Source organism: Notolepis coatsorum, assembly GCF_963971535.1.
Source record: "Notolepis coatsorum genome assembly, chromosome: 17".
Lineage (NCBI taxonomy): Eukaryota > Metazoa > Chordata > Actinopteri > Aulopiformes > Paralepididae > Notolepis > Notolepis coatsorum.
Window position 1 is genome coordinate 69464057 of NC_140181.1, and position 25960 is coordinate 69490016.

At 46.1% G+C, this 25960-nt stretch overlaps 1 protein-coding gene across 1 annotated transcript in view; it reads left to right on the forward strand.

Annotated features, from left to right (window-relative positions):
* Positions 1 to 25960, forward strand: part of LOC311244413 (adenylate cyclase type 6-like) — a 91104-nt gene that overhangs the window by 26053 nt on the left and 39091 nt on the right. The window contains 7 exon segments of the mRNA XM_084333903.1: positions 9713 to 9862; positions 16251 to 16372; positions 17671 to 17782; positions 20663 to 20790; positions 21327 to 21485; positions 21630 to 21771; positions 22812 to 22940. Of these exon segments, the coding sequence (XP_084190029.1) occupies positions 9713 to 9862; positions 16251 to 16372; positions 17671 to 17782; positions 20663 to 20790; positions 21327 to 21485; positions 21630 to 21771; positions 22812 to 22940 (942 nt within the window).

Below are 25960 nucleotides of genomic sequence, written 5' to 3' on the forward strand. Positions count from 1 at the left end.
GCAATTGAGTTTGCATCTGAAGTCCGGTTGTGTGACATGTCAGTGTGATATGTCAGCTGTATACACTATGCATGCTGTTTCCCAACTATCAACAACTTATCAAAGTTATATGGCCCTCTATCTCTGACGGGCCGCTTAAACAAGTTATCTGGCCTCACTTAACTCCGTTGGGCACCATCTGTGGAGGATTAATATGATCAAGTTGTATCGGAGCCTTTCCAATACCAGTGTGTCGGGATTTCCACAGCGGTTTGTTACGCATTATGCAACTGGGACTTGTCGGGAAGCAAAGGCTTATCAATGATTTATGAATGCAGTAGCCCTCATCACTAATTGACCGACAATGTGGCACGTGTCCAATGTTGTGGTCTGGTCAGAGTGACTGGGCTAATTGGAATAGATGTTGTATCATGATGCTTGTGGGCCACTCCTTTGTGCACGCTCAACACACGCACACACACATAAACGCATACACGCTAGGGCTGGGCGAATTAACGATAACGATAATAATGGCGATATATTTTAATAATTGACATCGGGATTTTTTCCCCCCGCAGATTGAGTGATATGATATCGTTAACAATATCGTTATCGCAATATCATTTTTGGCCATATCGCCCACCCCTAATACACGCACACACACAAACATACACACACAAACCCACACAAACATACACAAACACGCACACACACAAACACACGCACACACACACACACAAACACACACACACAAGCACACACACACACACACACACACACACACACACACACACACACACACACACACACACACACACACACACACACACCTGATCTTCAATAACCTGTCTGACAACTTTGATCTGAAGCCTTGAAAAGTGAGTTGACTGGCGGGTCTGCATCAGCCGTTCTTCAGTCGTCATCATCACCGGGAGGAAAGAAGGAACAACACGCTCCTTTCCCCTGAAGACCTGGATCAGGCGACATGGTGGGTCTGAACACATACTCATGATGTCACACACAGAAAGATGCACATATTAGATCAGTGGTTCTCACCAGATTTAGAATACATTTAGCCTCCATCTAAGAAGGTTGCTGTATATGACTCAGTCCAGAATCCATAGCTGTCTGTACTGTAGTTGAGGGGCCAACAGTGGAGAAAGTGGAACCTATCATGAGTCAGGATTGTTATATAGTCAGGGCGACAGTGGCTCAGGAGGTAGAGTGGTCGTCTGGTAATCTGAAGGTTCCCGGTTTGATTCTGGGTCCTCCTCCCGGCAGCGTGTCGAAGTGTCCTTGAGCAAGACACTTAACCCCTAACTGCTCCCGATGAGCAGGTCGGCACCTTACTCTGCTGTCTGTGTGTGAGTGAATGGGTGAATGTGAGACATGAGTTGTAAAAGCACTGGATAAAAGCGCTATATAAATGCAGTCAATTTACCATTTATATAATATATCACTGGACTAACGAAATTCAATAGATTCCAAGTTCTCCCCCCCCCAATACCCTCTCATTGACCCCTGGGGGTCCCCAGACCCCACATTGAGAACCAGTGTATTTAGACACCGCTCCCTCCCTGCCTGCATCAGAGCCACATACTCAACGGTGTGTGTTTACTGCTGCAGCTGCAACACATCGCACTGTTTATTTTCTGTTTACCGCCACCGTCTTCATCTCGCCGGGGCACTTTGTTCCCCCATTTGGAACGAGCGGCTGACCACCCAGCCGATGCTACGCCCGCCCCTCGTCTCCGGATGAAAACAAGTCTGGGACGGACCCGCCAGCCACTGCCCTGTGTTAATGGGTGTCGTGTTTAGCCTGTTCGAGGTCCCCTGCTGTGTTGTGACAACACGCCCCATGTGTATACAGTGTAAACCTCACAGTCTCCCACAGTGGAGAGAACATGAACCTGTCGTTGGCCTGAAAACTATGTTTGAGCTGCTGGTTTCCCCCCCCCCCCCCCCTCTTAAGTTATTAGGTAGTTGTGATCAGCAGCCTGCATTCTCCTTAAAACATGATTATTTGTCGACAGCTGTGTTTTAAACGGCTAGAACTGGACTGAAAACCGGACTGAAAACCTTGTGGGTGTGTTGTGTTGTGGGTATGTGAGTTGTCTTGTTAAAAATTATAATATAGAGGTATGTATGAAAAAGATTATTAACCCTTTCACCACCACACTACAAAGGGTAGCCATACTACAGACGGTTAACCCTTTCACTGCCACACTACAAAGGGTTAACCTTTCACTACCACACTAGAGACGGTTAACCCTTTCACTACCACACGACAAAGGGTTAACACTTTCACTACCACACTACAGAAGGTTACCCTTTCACTACCAAACTACAGATGGTTAACCCTTTCACTACCACACTACAATGGGTTACCCCTTTCACTACCACACTACAAAGGGTTACCCCTTTCACTACCACACTACAAATGGTTAACCCTTTCACTACCACACTACAGGTTACCCTTTCACTACCACACTACAGACGGTTACCCCTTTCACTACCACACTACAAAGGGTTACCCCTTTCACTACCACACTACAAAGGGTTACCGGGCCCTTTCACTACCACACTACACTACTACTTTTGGATCGAGTGAAAGGACTCCTTGCTTGTAAAAACTGCGATTTAAGTTTTTGCTAAAATAGATCCCTTTTTCGGGGCGCTCTAGGCCTAACAAAAATAATGGGTTGGTTCCGGTTGCCGACCGACCCTGCCGATTTAGGTGCGACCCAATTTATTTTATGAGTTTAAAAAAGATATATATTAAAAATATATATATATATATCTGAATTTTAATTTTTTTTTACAATAAAGTTTCATACAAATCTTAGTCAAACCTTTAGTATTATGGATATTAAACATGCTGGCAGAGTACATGCATCCATGTTGTTGTGAACATTTTAATTAAATAAAGAAATTCCCTATCCATAGTCGCCGTGGGAAAAAATAAAATCAAAAATAAAATAATATAAATTCCCTACCTACCCATGGCCTTAACTGACAACCAACAGGAACCAAACAATATTTTTTGTTATGCCCTAGTAGCACACCATGTATCGTGCTGCGTCGCGAAGCGGCCGACCCGGGTTCGACTCCTGGACCCGGCGTCCTTTGCCGAATGTCTCCCCCGCTCTGTCTCCCGTTCTTCTCTCTCTCTCTACCGGACTGCCCGGTAGAACAAACAAATAAAAAATCTACAAAAAAAATAAAATAAAAATAATTTTAAGATCAATTTTTAAGATCAAATGACAGCGACTCATGCATGAAAATATGCAATGGATAGACAACCAGCCATAGATAATGTATCTGTGTGTGTCTCTCTCGCTCTCTTGCTCTCTCTCTCTCATATATACACACACACACACAGGTTTGGTGACATACCAGCAGTGACTCATTAATGCTGGTACTGATGTTGAGATTTGAAGAGTCCTCCGGCTCAGTTACAATGTTATTATCAACACTCTGAATTGGGCCAACTGGCTGAGCTCTGTATATTTATTGTGCTTATTACATGTCTTTTTCTCATTATGGATGATATAATGTTAGTAGGAAACAGTCTTCCTGCTCCGGTCAAGGGTCAAGAGACTTTCCCAGGCTGGGGTGTGCTTTTGAGCACAGCGGGAATGTGTGTGTGCGTGTGCGTGTGTGTGCGTGTGATGTGTGTGTGTGTGCGTGTGATGTGTGTGTATATGTCTGTGTGTGTGTGTGTGTGTGTGCGAAGGGGAAGTCCAGAGTTCAAGGCTCCATTTCTGATGTTCTGTTTTGGGCTGTGGACGTGAGAAGAGATATCACCATCATACTGGCCCACAACACACACACACACACACATACACACAACATCACAGAGGAATGCTTTCGAGGTCAATGGCTCTACAAAGTTAACTGTAGGCTATATCTAAACTGCATTTACTCAAGCTGCAGATAATGTTGTTGCTCTGAGAGCCTGGTTATTCAGTCAGCATCGCTAACTCGACTGGGTACAAACAAGACCTAATCTGTCTCTCTGTGTCATCTAACTCTACTAGGTACACACAAGACCTAGTCTGTCTCTCTCTGTTATCTAACTCTACTAGGTACACACAAAACCTAATCTGTCTCTCTCTCTCTGTTATCTAACTCTACTAGGTACACACAAAACCGTCTCTCTCTGTAATCTAACTCTACTACAGTAGGTACACACAATACCTAATCTGTCTCTCTGTGTTATCTAACTCTACTAGGTACACACAAGACCTAGTCTGTCTCTCTCTGTTATCTAACTCTACTACTGTAGGTACACACAAAACCTAATCTGTCTCTCTCTGTTATCTAACTCTACTAGTAGGTACAAACAAGACCGTCTCTCTCTGTTATCTAACTCTACTACAGTAGGTACACACAATACCTAGGCTGTCTCTCTCTGTTATCTAACTCTACTAGATACACACAATAACTAGTCTGTCTCTGTTATCTAGCTTTACTAGGTACACACAATACCTAGTCTGTCTCTGTTAAATCTAACTCTACTATGTACACACAGTAGAGTTAGTAGAGACAGACTAGATCTTGTGTATCCCATAAGCTGTGGCATATACGTAGAACCTCATCCTGGATACTACAAACCTCATCCAAGATTTAGAGTATCAGGTTATCTGCTTGTAGCGCCGCTTGGTATGCTGATGGCATAGTGGAAGCATTGAGGCAACAAGCCGTCTGAGCAGCACGATAAGTCTTCTCAATCTGCGCAGCCGAAAAAATGACATTGTTTTGATGGTAGCATGGGGGCTATGTGAGGCACTTGTTAGACAAGGGGGCTAGGTTGCTAGCTAGTACTCCGTGGGGGAGGGGGGGGGGGGGGTGCAGCCATTATCATCCATTATCATCCATGCCTTCTACATCCAGGTGAGAGAGGCCAGGGAGGGGGACATTGGTAGAATGGCTTAAACAATCCAAGATTTAGCTCTTCCATGCAATCCGAGAAGATAGGAACCTTCTGTCTTGCCGATGCAGGAGCCTGTGGGCGATCATTTCTCTTAGGGGCAGGAGGCAAGGAAGGCCACTCAATCCCCAGGCGCCTAGCAGCAAGCTGGCACAAAACGTGAACGGTTTTGACGCGGGGGGCTGGACCAGCAGTTGCCCCGAGGAGACAAAGGCTAGCCTGCGCTGCCTGGAGGGACCTCATCCTCGCCCTCTGACACCATGTCCGAAGGAGAAATTATCATGGGGTCCTGTTGGATTTTCTTATCCCGGTTGAGGTTTTAGAGAATGGACACACGCCAAAGGCGAGTGACAGAGCGCACGCACCACCTTATCCAACAGAGCCGCTTTTGCGTGAATAACTCCCAGACAAACCAAACGGGCATCGTGTGGGTCCTTAAGCATTTGGACAAGAGCCTCCAACTATGGTCCTGAGTAGCCATGCTAACTACTAGTGCAACTCAGTTTTTGCTAGCAAGCAAAAAAGATAGGCGTAATCCTTCAATCAGCTGGATGAAGAGCGGAAAGAATGAGCTGTTTAGTCATGGCATTTGTAACCGAGCCTTAATGTGCACGGTTGCACTGCTCGGTCACACGCAACCGGGGTTTTGGAACACTGCAACCGCGGCCTTTGAAAACCGGAGTCAAGGGTGAAGTTTTGCGCGCATCCCGGTTACAGTGGTTGCGAGCGTGTGGGCATAGTAACTGAGGCTATTTCCAGTGTTTACGGCAGAGCTGTCGCAATTATTTCCCATGTTTACGGCAGACTGTCGCAAACAATAGCAAGTTAGCAACCGAACGCGGGGTAGATAGATCAGAGCAGAGCCCAGCTACATCTTTACAGCAGAGCTGTACCAAGTAGCGTTATATGAAAATGATTGTAACAAACTTTTGTTCGAAACGTATCGTCTGTGTTGAAGAGTGTTGTGATCGATTGATGTCTGTTGTCGCATTCCTGACCTGACCAGAGTAAACCTGTAGCTGCAGCTAAACTAAGCTCACGTGTTGTCAAGTTATTGTTATAAGGAACCCAGTCCAAACTACAACAGTCTGCATCCCCTTAACAATTGTTTGTATTGAGCCGTATTGTATTGTACCCATTCTGCAATGTGTTAAATTACGTTTTCATCCATTCATTCTACTAGTGTTAACGTTACTTTATTATTACGTTAGCACGTAAGCTAACAAAATCTGCAATCTTTTTGTGAGACTAAACTCCGCTCTTGGTGGTAAATTGTATTGATGTTGGTTTTGTTTCATCAACAATTGAGGCAGAACACACAGTGAATGTATCATTTTGTTTATTGCACTTAAATTATTCGTTGCTAGCTGTAGCTAATTTGGCTGTGAGCAAGGAGGGATGTTTGTTCAGGCTTCAGTTCAGTTTCCGGTATTCATTCTAAACCCTTTTGATTGGTTGCAATTGCCTTCATGTTTGAACTACATCGCCACCTACTGCTTTGGCATTGTACTACATGTATATACGTCACTCTGTGCAGGGTTTAAACCACGTCGTGTGGACAGAGTTTTTTAGTTTTGAATAAAAAAAAACGGTGTAAAAAAATACCTGTGATCGTGTGGACTGGGCCGACTAATCAGGGCCTGTTCAAGCATGATTGAAGTTCTCTTCAGCTGGTAGCACGCGAGCGTGATACCCCGTACCTTGTGTTATAATGAGTAAACTGTTTAGCAAGGGTCATAGGAAAACCTTTTATTTCATAAAAATGGCAGACTGGAAACGGTTAAAAACAGTGTGCTTCACAAATTTGTTTGAAAGTCATGTTGATATGAATGAGTGTACATATTTTACATTCTCATTTAATTTCAAGCACAATACATTTTCTTCTTTTTTTTTGAGGTTAAAGTATCGTTACGATAAAGATTTTCTTTTTATAAATAAAAGTGGGATACTCGAACAGTCGTGTTTTTAATTTTAAAGAAAGAAAGTTGGTCAGCAGATATATTGGTCATGGGAAGTAAAGCTCCCAAATATTTTAAATCTGTATGAATGGTTTCCATATTTCCTACAGCCATGGAACTAAACACAGCTCATTGAGGATGAAAAAAAAGAAAGATAAAAAGACAAAAAAAAAATAAACTAAATTGGAGTCAGAGGATTTTTCACTTGACAGCCGTGTTACGTTTCATTGAAGCCTCTAACTGTCCCCCTTCATGCTGTAATATGCACGGAGCCACAGGAAGAATGTCCCCCCCCTATGGAGCGACCGCAGGCTCCCGCTCCCATCGTCTCTCAACCAGGCCACATGCAACAACTCCTCAGACATTTGAAGAATCTCTCTCTGCCTGCAGTAAATTCGAACCATGACATAAAGTGATGTGAATTCTGCATGTTGACCTCATCCCAGGGTCAGTCCATTGTAGGGCTGTCAAGGAACTCGCAGTCGATTAATGGTCTAATAATAGTTGACTAATGGTCTTATAATAGTCTACTAATGGTCTGATGATAGTCGACTAATGGTTGATAATAGTAGACTAATGGTCTAATAAGTCGACTAATGGTCTGATAATAGTCTACTAATGGTCTGATAATAGTCTACTAATGGTCTGATAATAGTCTACTAATAGTCTACTAATGGTCTGATAATAGTCTACTAATGGTCTGATAATAGTCTACTAATGGTCTGATAAGTCTACTAATGGTCTGATAATAGTCGACTAATGGTTGATAATAGTAGACTAATGGACTAATAAGTCAACTAATGGTCTGATAATAGTCGACTAATGGTCTGATAATAGTCTACTAATGGTCTGATAAGTCGACTAATGGTCTGATAATAGTCGACTAATGGTTGATAATGGTAGACTAATGTACTAATAAGTCAACTAATGGTCTGATAATAGTTGACTAATGGTCCGATAATAGTCGACTAATGGTCTGATAATAGTTGACTAATGGTCTAATAGTTGTCGACTAATGGTCTGATAATAGTCGACTAATGGTCTAATAGTTGTCGACTAATGGTCTGATAATAGTTGACTAATGGTTTAATAGTTGTCGACTAATGGTCTGATAAATCGACTAATGGTCTAATAATAGTCAACTTATAGCAGGACATAGTCGATTAATCGATTAGTTGTTTTGAAATGACAGATCTGTACATTGTGTCCCTACATGCAGTCACACAGAAGGACCCCTACATGCAGTCACACAGAAGGACCTCTACATGCAGTCACACAGAAGGACCCCTACATGCAGTCACACAGAAGGACCCCTACATGCAGTCACACAGAAGGACCCTACATGCAGTCACACAGAAGGACCTCTACATGCAGTCACACAGAAGGACCCCTACATGCAGTCACACAGAAGGACCCTACATGCAGTCACACAGAAGGACCTCTACATGCAGTCACACAGAAGGACCCCTACATGCAGTCACACAGAAGGACCCTACATGCAGTCACACAGAAGGACCCCTACATGCAGTCACACAGAAGGACCCCTACATGCAGTCACACAGAAGGACCCTACATGCAGTCACACAGAAGGACCTCTACATGCAGTCACACAGAAGGACCCCTACATGCAGTCACACAGAAGGACCCTACATGCAGTCACACAGAAGGACCCTACATGCAGTCACACAGAAGGACCCTACATGCAGTCACACAGAAGGACCCTACATGCAGTCACACAGAAGGACCCTACATGCAGTCACACAGAAGGACCCCTACATGCAGTCACACAGAAGGACCCCTACATGCAGTCACACAGAAGGACTCCTACATGCAGTCACACAGAAGGACCCCTACATGCAGTCACACAGAAGGACCCTAAATGCAGTCACACAGAAGGACCCTACATGCAGTCACACAGAAGGACCCTACATGCAGTCACACAGAAGGACCCTACATGCAGTCACACAGAAGGACCCCTACATGCAGTCACACAGAAGGACCCCTACATGCAGTCACACAGAAGGACCCCTACATGCAGTCACACAGAAGGACCCCTACATGCAGTCACACAGAAGGACCCTACATGCAGTCACACAGAAGGACCCTACATGCAGTCACACAGAAGGACCCCTACATGCAGTCACACAGAAGGACCCTACATGCAGTCACACAGAAGGACCCCTACATGCAGTCACACAGAAGGATCCTACATGCAGTCACACAGAAGGACCCTACATGCAGTCACACAGAAGGACCCTACATGCAGTCACACAGAAGGACCCTACATGCAGTCACACAGAAGGACCCCTACATGCAGTCACACAGAAGGACCCCTACATGCAGTCGCACAGAAGGACCCCTACATGCAGTCACACAGAAGGACCCTACATGCAGTCACACAGAAGGATCCTACATGCAGTCACACAGAAGGACCCCTACATGCAGTCACACAGAAGGATCCTACATGCAGTCACACAGAAGGACCCTACATGCAGTCACACAGAAGGACCCCTACATGCAGTCACACAGAAGGACCTCTTTAAATCTAGTGCTTACCGGAGATGTGCACATTTCTTCCGGAAATCACTTTCAACATGAAAAAACAACAACACAAAAACGACAAATTGACTAACTAAGTCTTAGTTGATTAAGACCTAAGAGTGGCAAGGGCATTGTGATCTTATGAAACATGTATACTTGAGTGAATACTTATGTGTTCTCATCTCTCCCCTCTCCCCTCTCCTGTTCTCATCTCTCCCCTCTCCCCTCTCGTGTGTGTGTGTGTGTGTGTGTGTGTGTGTGTGTGTGTGTGTGTGTGTGTGTGGTGTGTGTGTGTGTCCAGATCAGTGCCAATGTGCTGATCTTTGTGTGCACTAACATGATAGGGATCTGTACCCACTACCCTGCTGAGGGGTCCCAGAGACAAGCCTTCCAGGAGACCAGAGGATACATCCAGGCGAGACTCCACCTTCAGAGAGAGAACCAGCAACAGGTCTGCAGCACACACACATATACTCACTAGTGCTTCCCACAGGTTCAGTTGAATGTACTTGTGTTTGTGGGTGGCACTGCGTGTGATGGCAGTCACGATATGAGATTTTGATGTTACGATTATTGTCTGAGGAAATATCACGGTTTTCACAATTAATTATACTTGGTTTTTATAGTGTAATGCTTGGCTACTTAAAATCATTGAAAATAAGGGGCGGCTACGTGGTGCAGTGGGCAAGGCGCTCACCACGAATACTGGAGACTGGGCTCAAACAGATCATCTCCCTGTTCGAGGCCCCAGCGCTCCACATTGCTTTCAGTTTAGCTGGTCGTCCGCACTAATACACATTGGCAGTATTAGGGGGAGGGAAACTGATGGGTGGGGATCGGGGTCGTTGTGGACAGCGACTCCTACAGGTTGGTGCGTCTGCGCAGTAGAATCAGGAAGCGACGGGGCGGGGCCCCTCCAAAGCCCAGACCCCTGACGCTGAAAGATCGAGCCGCGCAGGTGGAAAGATGCGACTGCTGTTACCTCGAGTATCGGAGGGGACTCGTGCTATGTATGACTATGTCCACATTGCAGCCGGCTTGTGGGAGGCAAGAAACAGCGTTCAAAGACAGGGGAGGGTTGAATTGGATGATACGAAAATTGGGATGGGAGAAAAATAGAAATTGGGAGAAAAAGTGGATAAAGGCTCAGCCCCTCCCAATTGCTCACTGTTTGAGCTGGAGAGCAAAACTATTCTCCGCAAAATTTACTCAAATGAAAGTAAAGTTGTGAGCGGCTCCATGGTCAGTTTAACTGTTTTAACTGGCCCAGAGGACTGCTCAGCTCAGCTGTGAGCAGCTCCAGGGTCAGTTTAACTGTTTTAACTGGCCCAGAGGACCGCTCAGCTCAGCTGTGAGCGCCTCCAGGGTCAGTTTAACTGGTTTAACTGGCCCAGAGGACTGCTCAGCTCAGCTGTGAGCAGCTCCAGGGTCAGTTTAACTGTTTTAACTGGCCCAGAGGACTGCTCAGCTCAGCTGTGAGCAGCTCCAGGGTCAGTTTAACTGTTTTAACTGGCCCAGAGGACTGCTCAGCTCAGCTGTGAGTGGCTCCAGGGTCAGTTTAACTGTTTTGGGGCCAGCTTAGTTAACATTAGCAGCGTTAACGTTAGTTTAAGTTTTTGCTATGATTTGGGCATACAGTACAGGGATGGCGAGGATTCGATTGGATTCAAATATGGGTGGCTAAGTGGCGCAGTGGGTAAGGCGCTCGCCACTAACACAGGATATGCTGGGTTCGAGCCCAGCTCTCGGCGTTGCTACCGGCTTGGCTGGTCGTTCATACTAACACAATTGGCAGTGTTAGGGGTGGGAAAGCCGGTGGGTGGGGATTGGACGTTGTGGACAGCGACTCCTATAGGTCGGTTGGTGCGCCTGTACAGCAGAATCAGGAAGTATCGGGGGCAGCGCGAGCCTCCCACACGTTACTCCTCGCCACTGAGAGATTGCGCTGTTTAGGTAAAAAGATGCGACAGCTGCCTCCTCGTGTACCGGAGGCCGGAGGGGATACGTGATGCAAGGCTTGGTCCTCACTGCAGCCGACCAGTGGGAGGTATAGTCTAGCAACGTTCGAGACAGGGGAGGGGAGAATTGGCGAGGCGAAATTGGGATGGAAGAAAAAATAGAAAAATAAGGAGAAAAGGTGGGGGAAAAAAAGATTAGATTCAAATATATTGTCATTATACAGCACAAGTGTACAGTACAACGAAAAGAAGTTTGGCATCCAACCAGAGTGCAAATGTAGCAGCAAAGTGCAACAGCAATATACAATGTACAGGTGATTAACACATTGTCTGCCAGGCATTGTGCCCATCTTTGTGCCCTCTCTGCCACCGCTGTAAGCCTATGGAGTCGCTCACCTTCTTTGCAAGACTATAACTTTTTAAATATTATAGCTATATCGACATTACTATGGCCCATTCAACATCGGGTATCTATCGTTCCGGATGTGGGAGCGTTATATTTTTCCATTCATACATTGTCGTGTTAGTACCCTCGTGAATATAAGTATGTTTTTAGAGTGTAGAGCAGTCATTCCTAAAACACGAGTTATAGGCCCCGACGCATATGATACATTATCGATTGGCGTTTTGTTCCTATACACGCTATATTAAAAAATTCAAATGTAGCGGTTAGGTGGCGTAGCGGATATTGCGTTCGTCACCAACCCCGGAGACGCTAGGATTCGCCTGTTCGAATCCAGCTCACAGCTCCGGGGTTGTCACCAGCTTGGCTGGCCGTTCACACTAATACAATTGGCAGTATTAGAGGGTGGGAGAAGCTGGCGGGGTGGGTCCGGGTCGTTGTAAACAGCGACTCCTACAGTTCGGTCGGGGGGCCTGCTAAGCGCGGATAGGACCTGAGTGGGATAGTGTGATCCTTCCACACGCTACGCCCTCTCAGAGAATATCCGCGCTGCCAGGTGAAAAGAAGCGGTGATTGGCTGGACGTGTGTTGGAGGAAGCACATGGTAGCCTCCACTCTCCCAGACCGACTGTGGGGGGTAAGTGCGCAGCGACCAGGAAGGGGATTGGGAATTGGCATAACGACTAAGATTGGGATGGGAGAAAATCGGAGGAAAAATGGAGGGGGAAAAAGATCAAAAAAAAAAAAAAAAAATCAAATGTATATGATTGGTATACATTATGCTTCATCATGCGTGAAGGAAAGGGGGGGGGGGGTCATTTATAATTCCTTGATTGCCAGTAACGGCTTTATTTAGTATGGGTTGATACGTTGATCAGACTGATTGCAGTGAAATAAATGGACAATCGAGCTGAAAATAAAGTTTGCTTCCTCTTACCTGTGCCCGATGAGACTGGAGGAAAAATATTCCAATTATTTGACGTGGATCTGCTAGATCCATTTTCCGTTTGTATGACGTAATAAACGCAGAAATCATATTGATTTTTGCGTTTCGAAAGCGATCCAATGCACTCGAGTGTGTATCTAGACCCACGTTACAATAGCTCTGCCGGAGGATTTTCCCCAATGCACCGAGCGCCACTTCCGATTTGGCGTGGAGTGTAACTCGCCCGAAATCCATTGAGGTGTTGCAATTAGGGATGGGTACCTTTCACATTTGAACCGATAACGGTACCGGTACCTGTGAATCGATACCGGTACCCAACGGTACCTTTTTTCGGTACTTTAGTCTCAAGAAATTTAATTTACCTACCTCAGTCGTAAAAAAAACTACAATTTCGACAGTTTTCGGCTTGTCATTGCTCCGACTGCTTTGTTGTTGAATCAAGTCAAATCCTATGTAAGCATATATTGTGCGTGTGAACGTTGACATGAAAAGAAAAAAGTAAAAAAAATAAAAGAAAGGTAAAAAAAAAGAAAAGAAACTATTTCTTTATTTTTTTTCCCGGTATCTCACTTGATTCGATACTCGGTAGTACCGACGTGTTTCGGTTCGGTACCTCAAAAGTACCGAATTCGGTACCCATCCCTAGTTGCAATATCAGACAGGGCCCAGCTGCGTCCTGGAGGGAGGCTGGATGAATTATGAATGCCATGGCGAAAAAATTAAATATTGATCCCAAAAACGAGTTTACTCGTTGTTGGCGCACAACGATTGGCGGGCAATAACGATTATACTTGTTGTTGGCGCACAATGTGTTAAACTGGGTACAAAATATACAAATTAGTACTACTGAATGTAGTGCTAATGAGATGTATGTACAGAGTTGTAGTATAATATGTACAGTGATTATAAAGTATAAAGACAGTATGGTAGTAGTCATACTGGCCAGCAGTGTAACTAGTAGGCAAGAGTAGGATATGTATAGATGTAGTATCTACAGATATGTAAAAGGACTATGTGCAGTTAAGTACAGACAGGTGTGGATAGATATATATGCGGTGAGAATAAATATATATATGGTATGTGCATGATACCATATAGTGCTATGGGTTATATGCAGGTGTATAAGTATGTATATAAAGGGGTTATATGCAGAGGATGCCAAGCATGACGCATTGGATATTATCAGCCTTTCTTCAAAATGGCCCCACACTACTGATTTAAGTCACTTTTTTTTTTTAATCCACTTTCTCCTCCTGTTTTTCTGTATTTTCCTCCCATCCCAATTTAGTCGTTATGCCAATTCCCCCCTCCCCTTCCTGGTCGTTGCGTGCATGTGCCCCCCACTGGTCGGTCTAGGGAGCCCTGAAGTCTATCACATGCTTCCTCCGATACATGGGAGACAGCCAGCAGCCTCTTTTTTCACCTGACAGCGCGGACTCTCATTGGTGAAGTGTAACGCGTGGGAGGTCACACTACCTTCACCATTTCACTCCCTCGCTGTGCAGGCGCCCTGACTGACCTGTAGGAGTCGCTGTTTACAACGACCAGATTACCACCCACCGGCTTCCCTCCCGCTGACACCGCCAATAGTGTCAGTATGACGGCCGGCCAAGCCGGAGGCACCACTGAACGCCGGATTCGATACCAGTGTCTCTTGGGGTGGTGACGAGCGCTTAGTCTGCTGCGCCACCCAGCCGCCCCTTTAAGTCACTTCTTTTGCGAATATAAATAGTTCCTTCTGCCGTTTTGGTTTTCGCAGCATGTCTCCTCTGTAAACTAACGCTTATGTGGCTGGGTTTTCACCGCATACAGAAACAGCATAGTGATCACAGACCATTGTCGAACACGGGGCTGAATAGCTAGATGATGTCATAGGGCTGGGCGATATGGAAAAAAATCATATCGCGATAACGATATGATAATTTTATTTTATTTCTCGATATCGATAATTATCGAATTGTTATAAGTATAAATTTTTTTTTTTTTTTTTTTTTTAACAACAGATGTATGTTTATTTTGCAGCAATTCTTTGTCATTGCCGCCATCTTTAGTGTTACATCCCCTCACACTCCAGTTCTAAGGCTGCAGCTGGTTTAAAAGCTAAAGTAAACCGGCTTCTCTGCTGGCTGTGGCTCCAGAGGAGTTGAACAGTTCTGGCTCTGCTAGTTTATTTTCGATCTTTTGGCGCTTTTTTGGTGGACAAACCACCGCACATGTGCACTGTGACTCGTGACTGGAGTCTAGTTCTGCTAGCACACATAGCCTACTGTGTACAGATGGTTTCAAAATGTATTTTAAATTAGAAAGCAAACAAAATAAATGGACAAGAGAAAAAGAAATCTGAATTTGGTCAGTATTGTCATTTGGACAAGCAAAGCCATTACTTTAAGTTGCAGGCAAGAAAGACAAGTCTGTCCACTGTCTCTGGTTTTAAAACTGCCCTGTTGCAGGTAAAAAAAAAAAAAAAAAAAACGATTTTTCGATTTTTTTTAAATTTCGATATTCGATATCGATTATTAAAATATATCGCGATATTTATCGCTATCGTTATATCGCCCAGCCCTATGATGTCATAACTTCTTTTTTTTAATCCACTTTTTCTCCTTTTTCTGTTTTTATCCCATCCCAATTTAGTCGTGCCAATTCCCCTGTCTTGATCGTTGCTTGCATGTGCTCCCCACTGGTCGGTCGTAAGGAGGGTTGAAGAATCTATCGCATGTCCCCTCCGATACACATGGAGTCAGCCAGCCACTTCTTTTCACCTGCCATCGCGGACTCTCATTGGCGAGGTGTAACGTGTGGGAGGCTCACACTACCCTCGACATCTCCTGTCCTTGCTGTGCAGGCGCCCTGACCGACCTGTAGGAGTCGCTGTTTACAACAACCAGATTACCACCCATCGACTCCCCTCCCGCTGATTCTGCCAATTTGAGTCAGTATGACGGCCGGCCCAAGCCGGAGGCAACGCTGACAGCCGGATAAGATATCGGTGTCTCACGCGTTGGTGACGAGCGCTTAGACCGCTGCGCCACCCAGCCGCACCTTTGATGTCATAACTTCTAAAGTTGAAGGTCCGCTCTGATATGTGTGCATTATGAAAAGACGATCTGAAAATCTTTTTTTTATTATTTTTTTTCTACCAGTTTGAGTTTGAGATGGGTCATTGTGTTGTGGAGTACATCACACATGTCCTCCTCTCTGTATTTTACTAACACATTCCCACGCATTAGACCCACCAAGGCACAGTGACTCACTCACCATTCTAGCTGGAGAAACTGATGGAAGTGAATGGGATGAACTGAATGCCCCTCCTACCTCCCTCCATCCCTCCATCTCTCTCTCTCTCTCTCTCTCTCTCTCTCTCTCTCTCTCTCTCTCTCTCTCTCTCTCTCTCTCCTTCTCTCTATACCCCATCTCTCTCTCTCTCTCCTTCTCTCTATACCCCATCTATCTCTCTACTTTCCTCCTTCTCTATACCCCTCTCTCTCTCTCTCTCTCTCTCTCTCTCTCTCTCTCTCTCTCTCTCTCTCAGGAGCGCCTTCTGCTGTCGGTTCTGCCGAGGCACGTTGCCATGGAGATGAAGGCAGATATCAATGCCAAGAAGGAAGATATGATGTTCCACAAGATCTACATCCAGAAGCACGACAATGTCAGGTAAACACAGATGGACACACACACACACACACACACACACACACACACACACACACACACACACACACACACACATTCAACAAGTGAAGCGGCGATCCAAACTGACTAGGGGACATGTCTACATCCACTGACCTCATTACACTGACATGTTCCATCAGTGAAAAAGTTCACCTCACAGCCAACGTTAAGACACGTCATACATTATGCATGTTGTTTGCTATTGGCATCGACAGCCGGCAGCTTCAGTTAATGATCTTGACTTAAGACCTACCACTGGGTCCTTAGAGAGCAAAACTACAGGAGGGCAGACCTCACTTCCCCCGGCCCCCCCTCTGCACTTCACATCTCCAGAATTCACCTTTCCGAGGGTACCCGCCTCTTCCTTAGCAATGGATACGATCCATCCATCCCAGTCAGTCAGCCGAGCGGAGGTCAGGTCAGGACAATGGGAGAGAGAGCTGAGAGAGACTGACCGATATGACCCAGATACATGCTAGGAGGATCAAGATGAGACCTATTCATCTGCTGCCGGACAGTTTCTACCCCGGTCTTCATCTTATCAGTAGACATAACGAGGCTTGAACATGGAGAGGGGGGACAACAGCGCCATCTGTAGGCGGCCGGAGGGAAGTTGGTAGTCGTTCTGCTTGTTGTTTACTCTCTCCTTTAATTACTATCACAAGTTGGCAATGAAAGACATGCAGGGCCCTCCTCCCTGCTAGGGGACGAGAGAGGGAGGAGGAAGGAGGGAGGAGAAAGGGACATGCACATGCAGATGGAGGGAGAGCGAGAGGGAGGTGACCTACATTGTACCAGACGATGAAAACCAGAACTGAACAAACTGCTGTCTCTCCCCGTCACCTCTCTCCCACTTTCCTCCCATCCCTCCATTGCCCCCCTCTACCAGTCCCTCGTGGCAGTTGGGCAGGCAGGAAGACCATGTTACCAACTAACTCTCTATCTCTCTCTACCTTTTTCTCTATCTCTTTCTCTCCCTCTCACTCTTCCTCTCTCTCCATCTCTCCACCTCTCGCTCTTTCTCTCTCCATATCTCCACCTCTCTCTCTATCTCGCTCTTTCTCTCTCCATCTCTCTCTCTCTTTATATATCTCTCTTTATATCTCTCTCCATCTCTCTCTCCTCTTTATATCTCTCTCACTCTCTCCTCTCTCTCCATCTCTCCACCTCTCTCTATCTTGCTCTTTTTCTCTCCATCTCATTCTCCTCGCTCTCTCTCTCTCCACCTCTCTCTTTATCTCTCTCTCCCTCTCCCTCTCCCTCTCTCTCTCTCTCTGTAGTATACTGTTTGCAGATATCGAGGGGTTCACCAGCCTGGCATCTCAGTGCACGGCCCAGGAGTTGGTGATGACGCTGAACGAGCTGTTCGCTCGCTTTGACAAGCTGGCCTCGGTGAGCAACACTGGCACCGCGTCACACCGTCCCTGGCACTGCCACGCTTCCACTGCGTCACACCGTCCCTGGCACCGCACCGTTTCCAATGTGCTGCTTTTTAAAACCGCTGTTACATAACACCATTGTGTTATGTCAGCCCTAATGTCTTTACACTCTGATGAAGTTCCCCGGATAAGTTTAGCGCTTTGTTAACAGACTTATTAAGTCTGAAGCAGTCAAAACAGCCACACCGAGGTTTCCCCCAGCTGTTTTTAGGTGGATTGCCTCATAATAATGCAGGACTTAACTCCGAAGTGATGGGCGGCACAAACACACAGGAACACACACACACATGCACTGTTTTTTTAGGGTCGCCGATGCGATTGAGCTCTGCGCTTGACCCTTCCCCCCAAGGGCAGCCGGGAGCAGACAGGGCGTCGGTGAGGTACTGCGCCCGGGGACCAATCCAAGTGCTCCTGCCCATCTTCGTCAGGATCTGTTGTGCATGTTTTTCCGTTGGGTTTCTCTTATCGGGGGGGGGGGGGGGGGGGGGGGGGGGCCTTGCTAGCACGGGGAGAACATGCAAACTCCACACAGAAAGGCCTGGTAGATACCCCACCTGAGTACCTAGCAACGCGGAAACCTGGTCCCCAAGCGGGAATCAAGTTTCAAGTTTCAAGTTTCTTTAATAGTTGTCATACAGAAGTACAGAATACTTTTGTACAAAATGCTTCTTACTGTTGCGCTCCAGAGACTGTGCAAGACAAGATAAGTATGAAATAAAAACATAGTAAAATTAGAAGTAAAAAAAAGAGGTCACAGTGTTCAGTTTAGACATATGTACAATGTTCGATGCAGAATAGACGTAGTTACCATACAATATACAATACTGTGCAGTGTACTAATATACAATACTATATAGTGCAAGGCAGAAATGGAGAAATGGGACGAGGTGCAATTTAGGTACAATTCACAGTAGGTGTACGAGTTGTAGTGCAAATCCTTTATCAATAAATATAAAGTGTAAGTGTGTTTGTGTGATCTAAAGTGTGGAGAGTGGGTGCTGCAGTGTGTTGTTTGTTTGAGTGAGTGTGTGCGTGTGGGTGTGTGTGCTGTGTGCATTTGATGGTTGTTGCATAGTGATTATTGTTCGTTTAGCGATTATTGTTCGTTTAGCAGCCTGATGGCCTGGGGATAGAAGCTTCTTCTGAGTCTTTCTGTGCTCGCCTTAAGACTCCGGTATCGCTTGCCTGACCGCAGCAGTTCAAAGAGGCAGTTGTTCGGGTGGCTCGAGTCCTTAATAATTCTCTTAGCCTTCCCCTTGCACCGCTTGATGTAAATGTTCTGGAGGGTGGGAAGCCCCCCTCCAATTGTGCGTTCGGCTGAACGTGTCACTCTTTGTAGTCTGCTACGGTCTTGTGCAGTGCTATTCCCAAACCAGGAGGTGATGTTGCCGGTCAGGATGCTCTCTATTGTACATGAGTAGAAGTTCCTAAGGATCTTCTGACTGACTTGGAACTTCCTTAGGCGCCTGAGGAAGTAGAGGCGTTGTCGTGCCTTCTTCACAACACTGTCAATGTGTGTGGTCCATGTCAAGTCCTCGGATATGTGGGCTCCGAGGTACTTGAAACTGTTCACTCTCTCAACCGGTGCCCCGTCGATGCTGAGGGGGCTGTAGTCCTTGACCCCCGACCTCCTGAAGTCCACAATCATCTCTTTTGTTTTGCTGACGTTCAGGGAGAGGCAGTTCTCCTGACACCACTGTGACAGGTTCTCTACCTCTTCCAGGTAGGCCCTTTCATCGTTGGCAGAGATCAGGCCCACCACTACTGTGTCATCAGCAAATTTGATGATGGTGTTGTTGTTCCGCTGTGCTACGCAGTCATGTGTGTACAGGGAGTAGAGGAGGGGGCTCAGAACACAGCCCTGGGGGGCCCCTATGTTGAGCGTGATGGATGAGGAGGTGCAGTTGCCGGCTCTTACCACCTGGGGTCTGCCCGTCAGGAAGTCCAAGACCCACTGGCACAGGTCATAGTTCAAGCCCAGGTCCCTGAGCTTGGCTATGAGTTTGGAGGGGACTATGGTATTGAATGCTGAGCTGTAGTCGATGAACAGCATTCTCACATAGTTCCCCTGCCTCTTGTCCAGATGTGATGCTGCTGTGTGCAGCACATGGGCTATGGCGTCCTCCGTGGACCTGTTGGGGCGATATGCAAATTGCAGAGGGTCCAGGACCGAACCCTGGACCTTCTTGCTGTGAGGCGACAGTGTTAACCACTACACCACGTGCCACTTCTATTCTAGGTCAGAGACTTCCTGTGTGCCCCAACATTTAAAACATGTGAAATATTGAGGTTTTACATCGAGAGAGAGCGTCTACTATATTATTCCATTCTGTAGGGGGGGTGTGGCGGAAATCCCTCTGCTTCTTGTGAACTATAGTCAACGCTAATGGTCTACAGGCTAGTACTGTATGACTGCAGAAAGATCTGAAGTTAGAACTCACGATCGGATATGATTACATTTGCTGAAGTTATTTTTAGGTATGTTAGTGATTCTTCCCCATTATCACGCTGTATGCACGCTACAAGCCTGTTACATTTTCCGTGGTCATATGCTTAAGACTACTTATGTTATGTCTTTCTTCCTCCCTCCCTCCCTCCCTCCCTCCCTCCCTCCCTCCCTCCCTCCCTCCCGTGTGTGTGTGTGTGTGTGTGTGTGTGTGTGTGTGTGTGTGTGTGTGTGTGTGTGTGTGTGTGTGTGTGTGTGTGTGTGTGTGTGTGTGTGTGTGTGTGTGTGTGTGTGTGTGTGTGTGTGTGTGTGTGTGTGTGTGTGTGTGTGTGTGTGTGTGTGTGTGTGTGTGTCCTTGTTTGTCCTTGTTTGTCCTTGGTCATGCAGGAGAACCACTGTCTGCGTATAAAGATCCTGGGGGACTGCTACTACTGTGTGTCAGGGCTGCCGGAGCCCCGGGCTGACCACGCCCACTGCTGCGTGGAGATGGGAGTGGATATGATCGAGGCCATCTCGTGAGTCCACTGCACATGTGCACACACACACATGTCATACTAACACACGTGAGCTCACACAAACACACATTATGAGCACACATGAGCACACACATGAACACACATGAACACATACAAACACACACACATGAGCACACACAAACACACTGGGCTAGATCCACAAAGAATGGATTGCACGGTACTAATTGCACCCTTACTTACAATTCATTATGAATTGAAAATGGGGGACCCTGATATAAACGAGACTAAAGTCTTTCTCTGGTCTGCATCCCCTTAACAATTGTGTGTATTGAGCCGTACTGTATTGTACCCATTCTGCAATCTGTTAATAACATTTTCATTCAATCAATCACTGTGCAGATTTTGTTTTTCATATGACATTTTCTTTATTATTGTATATGATATATATATATTAATATCTTTTTTGCTATGCTTTTATATAGGATCTGGGCTGAAGGTGACACAGGATCTCTGAGGCTCTGCGTGTGTGCACGCCTGCATTTGTATTACATAACGTTCCATTTGTGCGTCTGCAGGCTGGTGCGTGAGGTGACAGGCGTCAACGTCAACATGCGCGTGGGCATCCACAGCGGGCGCGTCCACTGCGGGGTGCTGGGCCTGCGCAAGTGGCAGTTTGACGTGTGGTCCAATGACGTGACGTTAGCCAATCAGATGGAGGCAGGAGGCAAAGCAGGGTAAGCCCCTCCCATCCACATATACTCCCATAGGTTCTTATGTAATGTAAAGCATTTTGCCCATTATTGACTTTACTGTTACTGGTAAAGCTGTGGTCATATTCACTAATGGACTTGTTTGACGACTCTATGATGTGTCTCTAGCCGTATCCACATCACCAAGGCCACCCTACAGTATCTGAACGGGGACTATGATGTGGAGCCGGGGTTCGGAGGAGACAGGAACGCCTATGTGAAAGAGAACCGCATAGAGACCTTCCTGGTGCTGGGCTGCAGCCAGAAGAGGGTCAGCAGCTCACTCACTCACTCACTCACTCACTCACTCACTCACTCACTCACTCACTCACTCACTCACTCACTCACTCACTCACACACTCACTCACATAGACACATGCACGCACACACACACATGCATGCACACACACACACACACACACACACACACACACACACACACACACACACACACACACATTGTATATACACATGCATGCACACTCTATCTCTCTCTCTCTCTCACACACACACACACACATGCACACATACAGTACACGCATGCTTTTGGGGACATTCTACAGAAATACATTATTTCCCTAACCTTTTACCCTAACCTTAACCTTAACCATAACCACTATTTGCCTAACCTTACCTTAACCCCAATTTAACCCCTAATCCTAAAATACCTGCATGTGGTAGTCTTCACCCTCCCCAGGCCGACAGTAGGGGGCAAAAGCGTGCAACGACCAAGAAGGGAATTTGCATAACGACTAAATTGGGATGGGAGAAAAATACGGAAAATAGGAGGAGAAAAAATAGATAAAAAAAAATGAAATATGTAAGTCCTTTACATGATTTTACTACTGAGGACATAACAAGTGGTGTCCCATTTCCTTACATAAGGTTTCAACCTCTTCTTGTAGCTCCGTTCTGAAGTACCACTACCCAGTCGAGGGCACTCCAAAACTAGGGGTAGGGCCAAGGGAAGGGAATTAGGATCAGCCCATTTAGAATTGGTCCTCAAAATGGAAGTGAATGGGGAGCCTGACACCTGAGAGGAATGGTGGTGTTTACAGCGACAGGGACAACAGTGGCCGCTAGCTTACTTACTGTATAGATAACTTTAGATGGAGGTAAGACTGGTGATTTTTGACCGGTTCTACTAAAGTGAAATATCCCTTTAACATCTTTGAGTATCGCTAGACCTATTCATTTATCCACAGTCCACATCAACAAAATCATAATCGTTGCTAATCCAGCATGTATTCACAATGGACACTAGATACATTAACATGCATCCTGTTGGGGTGTGGGTCATCCTCTTTACAGAAAGAGGAGAAAGCCATGATGGCGAAGATGCAGCGAGCTCGTGCCAACTCTGTGGAGGGCCTGATGCCGCGCTGGGTGCCCGACAGATCCTTCTCCAGAACCAAGGAGTCCAAAGTATTCAGGCAGATGGTGAGACACACGCAGGGATCGCTTACTGCACCACAGGGCCAGCATGGACCAATTACAACTTCGTAGCAACTATCAATAGCCCGTTATATTTTCGATTCCGGTTGTTGTTGTTTTTTTTGGGAGAATGGACCAGATGTATTGTAATGGCACAATATTCAAGACCTTTTACCATTGTCCAATGACTTTTGAGCTATAAGCTCAAGATCAAGGAAAATGGCATATTGTATGACATTGCCTTGGATGATTGAAAGACATTTTATGGACAGACATCCCCCCCCCCCCTGTATCTAGAAGTATTATGGGATAGGGTGGGGGGTATGTTTAATATAGGTATGGAAAAATGACTATCTGTGGAGTTAGGCAGAACAATTTGAGCTCATTGTAGCTAAAAACTCTTTTTGGAGTAACAACCTAAAATAGTATTTTTTATTAAATTCTCCTTTAACACTTTGGCTGCCGGAAAACGCCTAAACACGTCATTCCCGGCCATGCTCAAGTTGCCGAAGACGCCTTACAGCGTCTTTAATATCAATATTTCAAAAATCTGGGATCGGATTCATATTTCCCCTCCGCTGGCCTGAGATCCACCAGGAGGACCCACTGAGCTCTCTGGCGGTTCAGGAGCGCCATCTGGTGGCCGATCGGCGCAATCGCTTAACAGGAAGTGCTACGGAGATTGTGCTGGTCGGCCGTATTACTTCCGGGCACTAGCTATAGGTTCCGGGACTCGATCTCGACACACTACATAGCGATCGATTGCCAATAACTCGATAAACAACATGATTTGGACGTATATACCATTATACAAGCTGGAGATGGACCGGGTAAATCGACATCCCATAATGGTAAAATTTCTACTCTACGATGATCGCCCAACGGCGCGCGGAGACTGGGGTGAGTTTTAGCGTGTAAAGTTACCGTCTTCGATACTAACTGCTATTATCAACATTTGACCCACATTAGATGATTGGTATAACGCTGCCCACGGAATTATAAACGCCCCCTAGCCCATCCGGTCAACATCAGATGATGTGTAGTAACTTCTAGAAGTACGTCTAGTTGGAATTTTTTATATCGCGCTGATTGCCATAAAACTGTATTGCATCATCAATATAATGTATTTGGGGCTATAGATCACGTTCTGGAGAAAGCTGCAGAAAGAGATGAAAACATACTTATACATTAGACCATACTTTACTATGAATATGTGAATGAAAAAGTTTAACGTTGCTACACAATGAACAATACATATAGGACTTTGAATGGGCCCTAATAATGGCAATGTAGCAATAGAATTTAAAAAGTTATAGCCCTGCAAAGAAGGGGACTTTCTCTATAGACAAATAGAGCCGGCAACCTACGGTTGATAATGAATTTAACCCATGGCAGCCAAAGTATATTTTTAAATAATAAAAAATTCTAGGTTACAATTCAGAAACTCTTCAATGTTTACTTGAATGGGGGGGGGAAATATTTTAACACTGAATTTACACTATCTGAATGTAACAAACGTGTGTGTGATACAGGCCTACAGCAGGCGATAGACCTCTCACGGGTGACGTATCTTCCGGCTGCTCCCTAGTCTTTGCTGCAGCTAGAGGAAAATTAACGGACTATTAATAGATCACTCCCAGCTTCATCTGTGGTTCATGCAGCTCTGGTCCCGTGAACAAAGCCTTCTAATATACATTTCTCACTCTCATAAGGCGGTGGATTTAGAATTAAAAGCCAAATTGTTAACCCTAAATGACCGGATGTCGCAGAGGATGCACTGGTGACGTCGGGTGACCTAATCTGCAATTCTAAACTAGCTTAAAAGAACACGCCAACATTTTGGGAAATTTGCTTACCGTATTCTCCAGAGAGAGAGACAAGAAGATAGATACCAGTTTCCTCTCTGTGCGTTCAGTAGAAAGCTTTCTGGCTGCATGTTAGCCTAGCTTAGCACAATGAATGGAAGTGGACAGTGACGGGTAGCCTTTGGGAGAGGTGTTAGTTGGACAATGCCTAGGCTACCCATCACTGTCCGCTTCCATTCATTGTGCTAAGCTAGGCTAACGTGCAGCCAGATAGCTTTCTACTGAACGCACAGAGAGGAAACTGGTATCTAGCAGGTCGCAGCGTACAAGAAGGCGCCCGCCACCACCGACTCATAGAACATCCTCAACATCCTTGTACAGACATTGAAGGATCTCAGCCTTCTGAGGAAGTAGAGTCTGCTCTGGCCCTTCCTGTACAGTGCCTCTGCATGTTTTGACCCGTTCAGTTTGTTGTCGATGTGCACACTGAGGTATTTGTACTCCTCAACCATGTCCACATCGACTCCCCTGATGGAAACGGGGGTCACAGGTGCACTCCTCCTCCTCCCCAGCTCCACCACCAGTTCCCTGGTCTTCGCCACATTTAACTGCAGGTGTTTTTTATCGCACCATGTGACGAAGTCCACTACTAGTTCCCGGTATTCCCTCTCGTCACCATCCTTTATACATCCCACTATCGCAGAGTCATCAGAAAACTTCTGAAGGTGGCAGGACTAGTGGAAGTCGTTGGTGTAGACCGTGAAGAGGAAGGGAGAGAGGACTGTCCCCTGCGGGGCCCCGGTGTTGCTGACCAGTCTGTCTGACACACAGCTCCGTAGGCGCACATACTGTGGTCTGTCCGTCAGATAGTCAACAACCCAGGACACCAGGGGGGCCTCTACCTGCATCGCCTCCAACTTCTCACCCAGCAGCCCAGGCCTTATGGTATCAAAAGCACTGGAGAAGTCAAAGAACATGACTCTCACAGTGCTCCCCGGCTGCGTCTAGTTTTTGACGTTTCTGGTGCGATCTGATTGGCCACTGACGTTTCTGGTCATGTGACATGTGCGCCCAATCGCGTGACGCGCCCATTTCCGCCTCTAACAGCCTGCAAACTACCTAACGCCTAGTTTATCACTGGTTAAGCTTAGGCGACTCTTTCGAAGTTGGTTAGAGTTTGGAATCAGGGCTGGTGTTCTATTGCCCTGCTCTAAGACAAAC